Consider the following 14,843-nt stretch of genomic DNA (forward strand, 5'->3'; position numbering starts at 1 on the left):
TCCCTCTACAGGACTGTGATGCCCAGAAAGTATTCATTTGGCCCAAAGATAGAAATGCGCTTGAGTAACATTTGATTTTAATTTGGGACCTTGGAGTCTGCCTTTGTTGGAGGAAGGATAGGGGTTCCCCGAAACACAATTCAACGATGAAAAGCTGCATGCCGGAAAAAGACGACCAAACCTCTCCTGCCGCGAGCCCAGGGAAATAGAACCTTCCAAGGATCGGAGTAACACAGTGCAGATCAGCTACTTCCCACACAGTAAAAAGCACCACTTTGTCACCGCCCCTTGCACATTTACCCGATGCCATCACTCACCTAGAATTCCCAGCCGGTAGTTAATGGTGATCACAATGACATTGCCGTAGCTGGCCAGCACACTGCCGTCTATCATATTCCCAGTGCCCTCCATGTAAGACCCGCCGTGGATATAGACCATGACCGGCTTCTTACTGTTCTGATCATGGATGTCTGGAAATAGAAAGTCAAGTAAGGAAATAGAATAAAAAAAAAAAAATCACACTGACGAACGGATACTATGCAACAGACAAAGGGCACGGATTATTATGTTCTTCCGTCTTTGGACTGCAATCAACCATGCATCTATGTGGAATTACATACACCATCGTAAGACTGCCTAAGAAAACTGCTCAATGTTATCATTTTTTCTAGTCACAGAAATGGTATTTTTGAGAAGCGCACGGACATCTGGAGTAATATGAACGCCTATGTACATTTCTGTATCTACCTAAAACACTAGAAACTAGAAGATTTTGATGAAATGCTTACTTCCTAAACAGTGCTCAACTCCTAAAAGGTGACTTATTCAAGAAGCACACGGCGTAATAAGTTTCATCATCTCGGGAAGTGTGCAATCTGCTTCAAAAAGAGCATTTGTTTTTACCTCTCTATTCAGAGATGAGCCTACAGATGCATTTTTAACTGAAACATGAGAATACATGAGAACCAGTGAGGCTGAATGTAGCAAACTCCAAGTAAACGGTTAAAAATTATCAACAGAACAGAAACGTGTAAAACTGAAAACAGGGCAAAACAAGATGTCCGAGCAAAGGTCTTTGTTCTAGTTTGCTGACTGCGATAAATATCTCAACATATTTAAGTAACAATAATGAAAGGGGCGCCTGGGTGGCTCAGTGGGCTCAGCATCCGACTTTGGCTCAGGTCATGAATTCAAGGTTCACGAGTTTGAGCCCCGCGTAGGTTTCTGTGCTGACAGCTCAGAGCCTGGAGCCTGCTTCGGATTCTGTGTCTCATTCTATTTCTGCCCCCCCTCCACTCACGCTCTGTCTCCTCTGTCTCTGTCTCTGTCTAAGAATAAACATTAAAAAATTAAAAAAAAAAATGGAAACAGATGTAATAGAAATGACACAAGACTCCCACCTCAACATGAAATGATTGACATGCAATCTATTTTCAGAGGGATACGAACCCCAGTTGAGATCTGCAACCACTGGGCACCCTTGGTAATGACTTTGTGGCTTTATTTCATAATGATGTAAAAACAGTGTTTCACAATGGTCTGTGAGGACAGGAATTCAGAGACCATCTGTCCATTTGTGGAGCCTGCTTTGTGAACAGGTATTGATTAAATCACCTTTTAAAATCGGTCCTTAAGTTTACATTTAATGTATCACACTGATTCCTTTTACAATTATTTCTGAATATCTCTCTACATGTATCCATAGATATATACACATAGGTGTGTGTAAATAATGTATATATCTGTCTGTCATCAAAAGAAACCCAAATGTATCCAATGTACATTTATTGTCACCTTTTTTTTCAGTCAAGTGTTTTTTCTCCTCCTTCAGCAAGACGCTTTTGATATCTCAAGAAAGGAATTTTAAGGAAATGAATCACTATCATTTGGATGAGGGGGGCTGCTAATAAAATGAATTCTGATCACAATCTCAAAATGAGTTCATTGGGTGCCTCAGGAAGGCGGCTCGAGAAACCCACTGGTCACAGTCAAATACAGAAAAAAGTGTCATGCTGCCATGTCCCTGCAGATCCTGAATGGATAGCAGACGAACCGATCTTATTTTCTCAAATAAAATTCAAATATACGTAAAAATGCTTTCTTCATCCCTTGTTCATCAAGCGCTACGTGGAATTCTGAAACACACGGGTGTTTGGAAAGGTGTTGGGTTTTGAACCACGTACTCCTGTGTCTGGCTCCTGATTTGCTGGTTTTCCCCTTATTTCTTTTAGCAGGTGCAGGCTGTTGGGCGGTCCACTGTGGAACAGGACGTGGTAGAGACTTGGAAGGGCTACTTGAAGGGGTTTTCTCAGAGAAAATGCTAGGTTAACATCTCTAAGCTTTCCAAAGGCATAGAACAAGGTTCTCGTGAACTTGAAGAGTAATAAATAACGAATGCCCTGTTAATTCAAAGTCAAAAAATATATATCACAGGGTGTTGGTATTCAGTGACTAGGGGGCATTTTAAGGGGAATAAAGTTGCATTTCGAGCATTGGGAAAACAGATCCTAAGAATCAAAAATGCTCTAAGAGATGCAGAGTAAGAGGAAATTATATCCCTGGCTGGTGTAAGAGAACCCAAAAAAAAAAAAAAAAGTTTTGGGTTTTGTTTTAATACATTTTCTTTTTGTTTCTTTTTAGATGATCCGATAGAATCTTTTTAAATTAAAACAAAATTTTGTTTTCATACATTTCTTTTTTTTCATTTTACATGATCTAATAGAATCTTTTTAAATTTTTAAATTATTTTGTTTTAATACATTTGTTTTTTTTCTTTTTACATGATCTAATAGAATCTTTTTAATTTTTTTTGTTTTAATACATTTCTTTTTTTTCTTTTTACATGATCTAATAGAATCTTTTTAAATTAAAAAAAATTTTAATACATTTCTTCTTTTTATTTTTACACGATCTAATAGAATCTTTAAATTTTTAAATTTTTTTTGTTTTAATACATTCCTTTTTTTTTTACATGATCTAATAGAATCTTTTTAAATTAAAAAAATTTTTAATACATTTCTTCTTTTTATTTTTACACGATCTAATAGAATCTTTTTAAATTTTTAAATTTTTTTTGTTTTAATACATTCCTTTTCTTTTTACATGATCTAATAGAATCTTTTTAATTTTTTTTTGTTGTAATACATTTCTTTTTTTTTCTTTTTACATGATCTAATAGAATCTTTTTAAATTAAAAAAAATTTTTTTTTAAATTTTTTTTTTTCAACGTTTATTTATTTTTGGGACAGAGAGAGACAGAGCATGAACGGGGGAGGGGCAGAGAGAGAGGGAGACACAGAATCGGAAACAGGCTCCAGGCTCTGAGCCATCAGCCCAGAGCCCGACGCAGGGCTCGAACTCACGGACCACGAGATCGTGACCTGGCTGAAGTCGGACGCTTAACCGACTGCGCCACCCAGGCGCCCCATAAATTAAAAAAATTTTAATACATTTCTTTTCATTTTTACATGATCTAATAGAATCTTTTTAAATTTTTAAATTTTTTGTTTTAATACATTTCTTTTTCTTTTTACACGATCTAATAGAATCTTTTTAAATTAAAAAAATTTTGTTTTAATACATTTTTTTTTCTTTTTACACGATCTAATAGAATCTTTTTAAATTTTTAACTTTTTTTGTTTTAATACATTTCTTTTTTTTTCTTTTCACATGATCTAATACAATCTTTTTAAATTTTTATTAATACGTTTTTGGATTCAGATAAAATGGCAGGCGTTCTGGGGCCCGCCACAACAGAGAGGCTGGCGTGCGAGTCAGGTGCGGGATGAGCTATTCTAAGGCCATCGGAAAAGATCTTGCGGAAAATATCTTGCGAAGAGAGGTAGGGACAGCCCTAGAAACACACGGGAGTTACAACAATAATTAAATAATAACAATGTTAAGACAAGAGCAGGTGTGAAACCAGCATTGGACCCACTTCTTGGACCCAAGTTGATTAAACGGCACCACCAGGGACTCCTTGCTGTCATCATCCGCTTCTGTGCCTCGAATTGTGTTTCCCCCCAAAACCCAAATGTTCCTCAAGGGCCTTTGCCCTGTAAGGCAAATGCACAGAGGTCCGTGCACTTTCCTACTTGGACGGCAGAAATGGAGTCTCCCTGGCAACTTATCTGGGACTTTCTGTCTTGTCTCTTTGACACTGTTTGTTCTGCTGAAGGTACAGGTACAGTGTGGTCCTGGTTGTTAGAGACCACTCTCTTCCAGAGTTTAAAAAGCATCAGTTTAGTTCCAGTGGCTGATCTGTCCAGCAACTTGGAATCCTTCAAGAAACAACAACTTTCCACGGCAACCAAACATTTTTTTGGGGGGGGAGGGTAACAAAAAAGCTTTCAAAACAGCCTTGGTGTTGGAAAGGAAAAGATAGACATGTAGGTTTTTGACCTTTTCATTTTTCACATCTTTGCTATCCCTGCTTCCTACCCCCCAACCCCACCCCCCTTTAAATGCTGCTAAAAGGCAGGCAGCAGAGAAACAAGATCTTGTTAAAACACTTTGTCATGTATTTCACTGTGAGCCAGAGAAGATTCTTTGAAACTTAACTGTGAATCCGGATATTTAAAAGAAAAAAAAAAAAAAAAAAAGAAAGAAAGAAAAAAAAAAAAAAAGAAAAAGAAACAACCAAAACCAGAAATGCCAGACACCCAAAAAGTTCTACGAAGGTGTCTCACAGAGTTTGGCAGCTCGTAAAAGGAATTAAGAAAACCAAATCTCCAAAATACAATATTAACTTACAAATAACTTTGGAAGGAAGAAAAGAAAGTATACATGCATGTGCTAAAATTTCATTTTCTCTTCTTATGACCAAGCCAAAAAAAGGGGGGAAAAAAGGAAAAAGGAAAAGAAAAACATACGATGCCTTGTAAATAACATTTTTTTATTAACTCACTTCATATTTAGAAACGTTTATACTTCTTATGGGTGGTTTGCATTCAGCGACAGGGTCATTGAGATTAAAAAGCACAGTGGTTTCCAAACAAGAAGAAAATAAAAAAAGCACACAAAAGTGTACTCGTTTCAGAGAAGGGGAGGAAAAAGAGGTTGAAATAAAAAAAAAATAGAGAGAGAGATATAAAATCATGCATCAGGGTCGAGCTTTGAAAAAACAAAAAATACCTTCGTCTTCAGGACGATCATTACTGGTTATATCATCTGCGTTTTTCTTTGTGTTGGCTCCTGGGGTCATAATGAGAAGGAAAATAAAGGGAAAAAAAAAGAGAATTCAAAAACAACAGGTTTGCAAAAAAACCAGAAGAGAGATACTACCCAGTAAAAGAAAAAAATGTCACACAAAAAGTTGAAATTTGTTACATTTGGATTTCAAAAAAAATGAGGTAGGGGGTCGATGCAAAATGCATAAAAACATAAAGATGTCAAGAAGAACAAATTCAAAATGTTACTTGCGAAAAATATTCTCTATCCTGTGAAAATGCAGTTTGGGGGGTTATAATGATAGTACTGCAAAAAAAAAAAAGGAAAAAAAAAGAGCTAATGTGAGTTTGAAAAAAAGAAAATTAAATTATTAAGAAAGATTTTCCACATTCTCAGAAGAAATGCACATGAAGTATTCAATGTCCCTCTAATTTTAACATATTATAATCTACATAAATTCATGAAATGTCACCGATACACCTTGGTTATAAAATTCCATAATGGAAGAAGAAACACATTTATGCAATAAACACAGAAGGACTTTCAGTAAAATACTTAAAATTGACATTAGTTCCATGCAGATGAACTTAAAACACAGCGTTTCAAATACAAATCAGAAATGTCAGTTGATTTATTAATTTGAATCATGAAATTCACCTCTCACCAGTGTCTAGAGAACTACTCAATATTTGCTCCTGTTTAGTATAAAAACAAACACAACAACAAAACCAGCATTATCAATCAGGATTTCTTAAGTTAAAACATTATCAATCATGTTCTCTCTGACTGAAACACTTATTAAATATTATTTCAACGTTACCACTCATTGAATTTAAGATAAGTATATAATAAAGTCACCTACCTTGATGACCTGAAATTTAAACCAGATAAGAATGTCCATGTAGACAAAATATGGCGGGCGGCGGGTGGGGGTGGGGGGTCCCTCAACTACACCACAAACACTCTCTTCCATATTCGGTATGAAGTGCACCATTTTCCTTTTTATATTTTCCAGATACAAGATGACAAAACATTTAATAATGCTTGAATTGTTTGGTTAATTAGCTCAATTGTCTTCTTTTCATAGATAGACACAATCAGGACATGCATATTCCAGATCCACTAGCTGCAAAAAGGTCTGAACCACATCCTTCTAGAAGTTCTAAGTAACTCAAAAGAACTCAGCATGTTGTGAAGCCAAAATGTGAAACTGTGGTGTTTTTGTAGTCAGAGAAGTCTTGCATATTTTCTATTTTATGTGGTTTAACACCTTTTAATGAGCACACCTAGGTGGGTGGGAAATCCGATTTGTTGATTTTTGAGGCTTAAATATCCCCAGTCGATAATTTCAAGCTACCAACATAAGGTCGTTGAAGACAGCTGCAGAGAGGTGCCTGGGACCCCTAGAAACTCCAGCCTAATTCCACCCTCATCCACCTAAAATTAGAGTCAAGTCTTATAGAAACCACCTCTCCTTACAAAACTTTCATTTCTGGTCCCTTAGAAAGTATCCTGATGCTGATATCCCAATCTATCATAGTCATTACCTTGATATCAACATCTATTTATTGCCCACAATCCTACTGCATTTGAATATCTAAAAAGGGGCACCCCGGGGCGCCTGGGTGGCTCAGTCGGTTAAGTGTCCGACTTCAGCTCAGGTCACCATCTCGCGGTCCGCGAGTTCGAGCCCCGCGTCGGGCTCTGGGCTGATGGCTCAGAGCCTGGAGCCTGCTTCCGATTCTGTGTCTCTCTCTCTCTCTCTCTCTCTGCCCCTTCCCCGTTCATGCTGTGTCTCTCTCTGTCTCAAAAATAAATAAACGTTAAAAAAAAAAATTAAAAAAAAAAATAAAAAGGGGCACCTGGTTGGCTCAATCGGTCTGACTCTTGATTTCAGCTCAGGTCATGACCTTGTGGTTCCTCAGATCAAGCCCCACATCAGGATCGGCGTTGACAGCTCAGGGCCGGCTTGGGATTCTCTGTCTCCTTCTCTCTCTCTGTCCCTCTTCTGCTCATGCGTGTGCATGACATCTCTCTCAAAATAAACAAACTTTTTAAAAATAAATGAATAAATACCTAAAAGAACTTTAAAAAATCAAATTAGCTTGACTGTCTTTGGGTTGTGTTTGTCGGGGTTTATCAGTATAGAACCTGTTTCAAAGTGAACTCATGGACTGAATTTATGACAAAACTATGTAGAAGCTTATAAGGGACACCCTTCTCAGAGAAGTATGCTACGGGAGTGATCCACAAATCTGTGTTACAAGTCCTCCCCTCATTTCTGGAAGAAAAAAATTTGCATTCCTCCATGTAAGAAGATTTTGTAAGTAAAGTGTGAGTGACCTGAAACACATCGCAGGCTGGATGAGAGGCAATGGTTAGGGAACCTTCCCCAACAAAGAGAGGAAAGTTCTAAAGACTACGAATGCTTTTACAATTTTGATAACATAGTTCCAAGGCTGATTAAGTAGCAATCCAGGGTAATCTACTGCCTCTTTGATTCTTTACCAAACTTTCTGGTTAACCAAAGTGTGATTTTTAAGAGCTTTACTGAAGCATGATTTACATCCCATAAAATCAACTCATCACAGTGTAAGATTTGATGATTTTTTTTTAACGGAGTTGTGGCAACTATCAGCATAATCCAATTTTAGAACATTTGCATCAACCCAGAAAGACTGTGTTCTAATTATAGGTGCCATGTTCCTAGCCTCCGTCTCATTAACCTACTTTCTGTCTTTCTACATTTGCCATCTCGGGGCGTGTTGTATAAAGGAATTCGTATAATGCCCAGTCTTTTGTGTCTAAAGTAGACACTCTCACTTAGCGTGTTTTCAAAGTCCTTTATGCTGTAGCCTGGATCAGTACTTGATTCTTTTATATGGATGAATAATATTCCACTGTATGGATAGACCGAATTTTGTTTTTCCATTCATCTGTTGGTGGCCACTTGTACTGTTTCCACGTGGTGGCTATCAGAACGCTGCTCGGAACATGTGGGCACAATATTTCCATTAGGATATAGGTGTTTCTTTCTGTTGGGTAGATATCTAGCAGTGGAATTGCTATTTTATATGCGAAATTGATGTTTAATTTTTTTTAACTGTTTTAATGCTTATTTATTTATTTATTTTTTTGAGAGAGAGGGAGAGGGTGAATGGGGAAGGCGCAGAGAGAGAAGGAGACACAGAACCCGAAGCGGGCTCCAGGCTCCGAGCTGCCAGCACAGAGACCGATGTGGGGCTCCAACTCACAAACCATGAGATCATGACCCAAGCTGAAGTCGGACGCTTAACCAACTGAGCCATCCAGGGGCCCCCCAAGCGTAACATTTAAAATAACTAGAAAGAGTACATGCAAGAAAATGCAAAATTGAGAACTTCCAACATGTGGAAATTACAAGGAGTCTCTGTCTCTCACGGTCTCCCAAAAATAAATAAATGTTAAAATGTTTTCTTTACATTGGGTTCTGTGTCCCCTATTATTGAATTGTTAAGTGTTCTTTATTTTTTTTTTAATTTTTTTACATTTATTTTTGATAGAGACAGAGTACAAGTGGGGGAGGGGCAGGGTGAGAAGGACACATAGAATTTGAAGCAGGCTCCAGGCTCTCAGCTGTCAGCACAGAGCCCGACATGCGGCTTGAACTCATGAACCATGAGATCGTGACCTGAGCCAAAGTCGGATGCTTAACCGACTGAACCACCAGGTGCCCCTACATTTTTTAGATACAAGTCTTTTTCCAGAAATATGATCTGCAAATCTTTTCTCCCAGTCTGTGTGGCTTCTCTTTCAGTTTTCTCAGTGATGTCTTTTGAAGTGCAAACATTTGTTTTTAATTGTGATGAGGTCGATTTTGTCCATTTTCTTTCAAAGCTTGTTGCTTTGGATATCATATTTGAGAAATCCTTGCCCAAGCCAAGATCCTGAAGATTTTCTCTCATGTTTTTCCCTCAATGCTAACCAGTTGTCATTCTTCACCTTTTAAGTGTCTGAGTTACTTTCAGTGTATGATATGAGGTTAGGGTTGAAATTCATTGTTTGCGTCTGAGTATCTCACTGTTTTAGGACCATTGATTGAAACGCTAACGTTCCCTCGTTAAATTCTTGAGACAATATTGCTGAAGCCAGTTGACTATAAATGCCAGGACTCTATTTATTCCTGGACTCTTTTAATTATATTCCATCCTGCGTTTCTATCCCCATGAGTCCCTACCTGTCCTGAAGACTATAGCTTTATGGTACGCTTTAAAATGGGGAAGGAGCGGGGCGCCTGGGTGGCTCAGTCGGTTAAGTGTCCGACTTCGGCTCAGGTCACGATCTCACGATCCGTGAGTTCAAGCCCCCCGTCGGGCTCTGTGCTGACAGCTCAGAGCCTGGAGCCCTTTTCAGATTCTGTGTCTCCCTCTCTCTCTGCCCCTCCCCTGTTCACACTCTGTCTTTCTCTGTCTCAAAAATAAATAAACGTTAAAAAATTTTTTTAAAAAATAAATAAATAAAATGGGGAAGGAGAAGCCAGCCAACTTTATTCTGCTTTGTGAAGATAATCTGCTCATTGTAGATCCTCTGCCTTTACACACAAATTTTCAAACGAGCTTGTCAACTGAAGAAACAAAAAAAATCACCCATCGAGATTTTGACAGAAGTTATTTGCCAAACTGCAATTCTGAATTAATTTCATATAGCACAGTACGACCCAGAAACATCATTAGGTATCACCTTTAATGTTCAATGTGTACTTAATGTTTCACCTTTTTGTTCACGTTTAGTAAGTTGTTGCTGCATTTTTCTTTGCAAATATAGCTGATTGAACGTCCTTTAAAAAAAACAATGGAGTTATCCTGAATATCTAATTTAGTTAGAATCGTGAGCTATGGGAAAAAGATTCTGGTGGGATTCATTCCGCAGTAAACCCATCTTGCACAAGCCAAAAAAAAAAAAAAAAAAAGGCATTTCAAAATCCACACACGCCATGAGGTTTTTTTTCCACCCACTCCATGTCTATACCATCGTCCAAGTGGCAGAAAAATATTCCTTTACATCTAATAATTAGGCCCTCTATGAAACCTCCATGGGGAAATAGCTCTAAGTATTAAAGGGAATATTTAAGCAACTTCAAACAAATGCATAGCTGTTCCATTATTAAAATTTAAGTATGATTTTATAAATAAAATATCTCAATGTCGCTGGTCCTTGAAGGGTGTCCATCATTTTTTATACCTGTGCTTCTGATGTGCGCTTCTTATGGTTTATCTGCATCATTTTCAAAAGTAAAACTATTTAAAAGAGTACTCTGTATCCTAAATGGAGAGGAACTACTTTGTAGAGAATTCAGAAAAGGTAGAGCATGGTAAAGGAAAGGAAAATCAATGAAAATCCTCTAGATGCTGATTTTAACATTTCAAGGCAAGAGAATAATTTCATAATTCCTCTTTTTATTATCCATTACCTTTGTTACCAGTTATGTATGGAAATCCTCAAACACAGTCATCAGTGTGAGATGATCGCGTCATTTACGCGAGAACGTAACGAAATGATAGAATATGGAAAACCTTTAAAGTATTGTTTTCAAAATGAGATATCATATTAAATATGTATTTATTAGTTCACATTGTTTTGGGTCTCTTAACAGTGCAAATTCCAAGCAGAAGGTAGACTTGTTTTCTTAAATACAAAAAGAGTGTGTCTTAGCCAAAAGCATTATTTTCATCACACGGGAAGTTGTGTAATGGGCTACAGGGGACATAAATGCTTTTCCCGGACATCACACACGTGTGTGATTGATCGCTTTGTCCCTCGGCCACAGAGGAACGCTTCTTTAATCTTCTAATTCAGTAATGGGCTCATTTCAGCAATAATACGCTGAATGGGATCTGATCCATGAGAGAGTGCCCATGCCTCATCACTTAACTCACTGGTAAACCCATTCCTTCTAAAGACAGGTATGGATGCTTTAAAGATGCCAGCCTTGGCCGCCAGTGGGTACCACGAATAAATACTCCACACATACATCTTAATATACGCTCTCACCCTTACTGGAACATCGAAGTGAAAGATAACACGAAACACTTCATTCAGAGGGTTTCATCCAAAGCATATGTACCTTGAAAAATGGGGTCCCCACAGATGAGTTCACTTTCTGCATCTGAAGCAATCAACATAGTTGATCTTCATCACCACCCCCCCCACCCCCGCCGCCTGGAATCATAACATCTGAACCAGATCGAGTTGCACTCAGGGAAAATACAGGCAAGGCTGGGGAGCCTGTCTAATTAATGCAGCCTTCAACGAACAGGCTTCCTGACATCTGCATTTGGAATTTCTGTTCATTCCATGCCTTGGTGACACAGGACAGGAGGGTGATACGGGACAGGGTCGACTATGGGAAATCAAGAGCATTCCTTTTTTTTTTTTTCTTTTAATGTATTTATTTATTTTGAGAGAGAGAGCATTAGTGGGGGAGCAGCAGGGACACAGGGAGGCAGAGAATCCCAAGCAGCCTCCCCACTGTCAATGCAGAGCCTGACGCGGGGCTCAATCTCCTGAACCGTGAGATCATGACCTGAGCCGAAACCAAGAGTGGGAGACTTAACCAACTGAGCCACCCAGGTGCCCCAAGGGCATTCCTTTTTAATGTGGAAGGAGGATTCTTGGTGATCAAAAGCCTTAGGAAACAGAACATATGGAAGCCGGTGGATTTCTCTGAAGTCATAGGCAGACGTCTATTTTGAACACATTTTGTGATGGCATCCCCAAGTTTGAAGGCTTCTGCTCCAAGACATATGAAGAGATATGGAATTGCTGGCTTACTGGGTGTGGTCTTGAGGTCAAATACCTAGGATTCATCCCACAGACATTTATTATGTGACTTACACGTGCTTGAGATTTTCCTAATCGTTGTGAAATGTTCTGCCAATCACCTTATCCTGCGTTGTCCATGTATCTGTGACTACGGTAAAACCAAAGTCTAATTCTTTGTAATTTTCTACCAGTTTCAAAATGCCTCACTGTAATAGTGAAAATAATAGGAGGGTTTTTGTTTTTTGCATGTATTTTTTGCATGTTTGCTCTGATTGGCTTGGGAAGACAGATTGAGAGAAATATGAATAATAATTTGTTCTTTCTTTTGGAATTAGGAAGAATTCTTTTCACACTTTCTTTGGTTGGAATCAAAATAAACCTAAAAGTACATAGGTCCCTGATATATGTTTGTGCTTTTTATTAAAATCTCAAGGCACTGCATAGCTTCACATAAACATTTTTTTGTTGTGAATTCAGTTATTGAAATGTTTCTGTTCTTGGGAATAAAACACAAATCCTATTAGATTTACAGGAGTCTCTCCTTTTTATTAAAACGTTCAGCTGATAGGATATATTACCTCCTCACACAATCTGTGAGCTTGAGATTAAATCACAATGCATTTAAAAGCTGGAACTAATTTAATATTGAATTATGCTGGATGCTTTTCCTGCACCTGTATTTAGAAAACTCATGTTGAAAATGAAATTGGCTTTTATTTGCCCTAAGATACCTCCAGAAATGTTGTATTAAAAAATGATAAACCTCTGTAGATATGTATATAGGTATACATATTCATTCTCCTTGCCAAGAGATTCTGGAAGATTTTGACCCCATGGGCATCGTTTTAACTCTGATGAAAACCTTCTTTCCGTAGTCAGAACACAGACTACTGGCAACTGGGTGGTTCTCTATGCCAGGAGACTTTTCGGTTGTGGCATTGGAATTACAGAGAGCTGGGACCTTTGGCATTTCGTCCCCTTGCATTCTACATAGAGGAAGAGTCGCTTGTCCAGCATCACCAATAAAATCTGTCCAGTTACCTTTGGGTTTCCCTGTGTCTGACTTGGGGACTATTGCACAATCTTCCCCTAAAAATGAAATTTGTTTGGACTTATGCAAAATCCTCCCTACCCTGCAATTCCTGAATCTGTAGTGCCAGGAGATCCTTAACTGAATGTCCCCAAAGAAGGCTCTCAAACTATTTTTAAGAATCACAAGTCACTGAAGCCTTTGGAAAGCAGGATGATATCTTACTGCAGATGACGACTTTTGCAACCTCTATCTGCTTTTGAACTTCGCTGACTGGCCACAAAAAAGCTGTTCGTTGTTCTTTTCAGTGAGAACACAGAAGACATCATGATACAAACAATAGAAATGTCAACAAGGACACCAACGTAAGGGGAAGGATGCCTCTCATGTCTTTTCCAGTGTGGCAATGTTCAGTCAACACACTGTCTATAAAGGACCCTGTGATTTGCTGAAAAGATCCAATGCCCTGCCCCAGGGAGGTGTTTTACCATCCACACCTGCTAACATAGCACTCTTGGCCAACGAAATGTGATTGGAAGAGACATACGTCACCCCCAGGCGGAAACATTAGGAGGCATCGCGTTTCTGCCGTATTTCTTCCCCTCTAAAACCAGACCAGCATGTCCCGCATGGGGACTACCACTTCAAGTTTTTGTTTGGGAAAGAAGAGGGAGTAGAGAACAATCAGTCAGCCCCAAATGGACACAAACATCATAAAAGGGAAATAAGCTATTGTTGTTGTCGCAAGCTGCTAAAATTTTGGACGCTTTTGTGACAACTGCACAACCTAGTCTAAGATCACTGTCGTAGCCATCTGTTTCTCTCCATGAAGTACACATTCTCTCTCTCTCTCACACACACACAGAACACACACAGCCACGTGCATAGTCACACTAGCACACAGCTTCCTAACATCCCAACACGTACCTCAATCCAAGAAATCATTTTTATTTTTTTAATGTTTAGTTATTTTTGAGAGAGAGAGAGAGAGAGAGAGAGAGAGAGAGAGAGAGAGAGAGAGAGACAGAGTGTGAGTGGAGGAGGGGCAGAGAGGGAGGGAGACACAGAATCTGAAGCAGGCTCCAGGCTCTGAGCTCAACGCGGGGCTTGAAACCACAAACTGTGAGATCATGACCTGGGCCGAAGTTGGATGCTTAACTGACCAAGCCACCCAGGCATCCCAACAAACTGTTTTAGATCAGAAGCGTGTCTGGATTCTCAGTGCACTTGAAATTTGGAAATCAAAGCCAACATGATAGTTTTTCCTAAGGGTACATGTTTACCTTTTCAGAAAATTACTTTTTTTAGTAAGTGGTCCTAATTTCCATATCACTATAGTGCAATAAAAAAGGGAACACCGACATAGGGTATGAAGTACCTACATAATTATGATGACCAAGCACAACACTATCATGATTATACCCTAAAATAATTAAGACTAGGCAAAAGTAAAGCAGTGTAAACAATCATCAGGCAATTTCTGAAGAGCTTAAAAGAATCACGTATCTGAAAAGATCGGGCACAACCTTCCTTCAAATCTGCTGGTTCTCCAGTAACACACGGATGGTGTCTTGCACAAAGCAAGCACTCCACACATGTTGGCTCATGTTATCGCCAGAAGTGGCATTGTTTTTCATAGTTCCCTATACATTTTCTGCGGTTTTCTGTCTCCCACATTTTGCTCATGCAGAATTTTCTTCCTAGCTACTGAGACTAAGACTGATCTAACTTACCCCCTGCCCAAACTTATTCCTCAACTCTGCAAACCTTATGCCGCCCAGTCTAAGGGCCGGCAGCTCAAGGGCATATTCCCAGGACGAAATCACATCTTTATTAATGTATT

At 38.8% G+C, this 14,843-nt stretch overlaps 1 protein-coding gene across 2 annotated transcripts in view; it reads right to left on the minus strand.

Annotated features, from left to right (window-relative positions):
- Positions 1-14,843, minus strand: part of NLGN4X (neuroligin 4 X-linked) — a 272,162-nt gene that overhangs the window by 119,486 nt on the left and 137,833 nt on the right. The window contains exons 3-4 of one of the 2 annotated variants that reach the window (XM_027050607.2): positions 5,134-5,193; positions 318-470 (exon numbers count right to left, since the gene is read on the minus strand). In XM_027050607.2, the coding sequence (XP_026906408.1) occupies positions 318-470; positions 5,134-5,193 (213 nt within the window). The remainder of the gene's footprint in view (positions 1-317; positions 471-5,133; positions 5,194-14,843) is intronic. The other variant, XM_015065842.3, reaches the window with a different exon arrangement.

This window comes from Acinonyx jubatus, chromosome X (genome assembly GCF_027475565.1).
Source record: "Acinonyx jubatus isolate Ajub_Pintada_27869175 chromosome X, VMU_Ajub_asm_v1.0, whole genome shotgun sequence".
Taxonomy (NCBI): Eukaryota; Metazoa; Chordata; class Mammalia; order Carnivora; family Felidae; genus Acinonyx; species Acinonyx jubatus.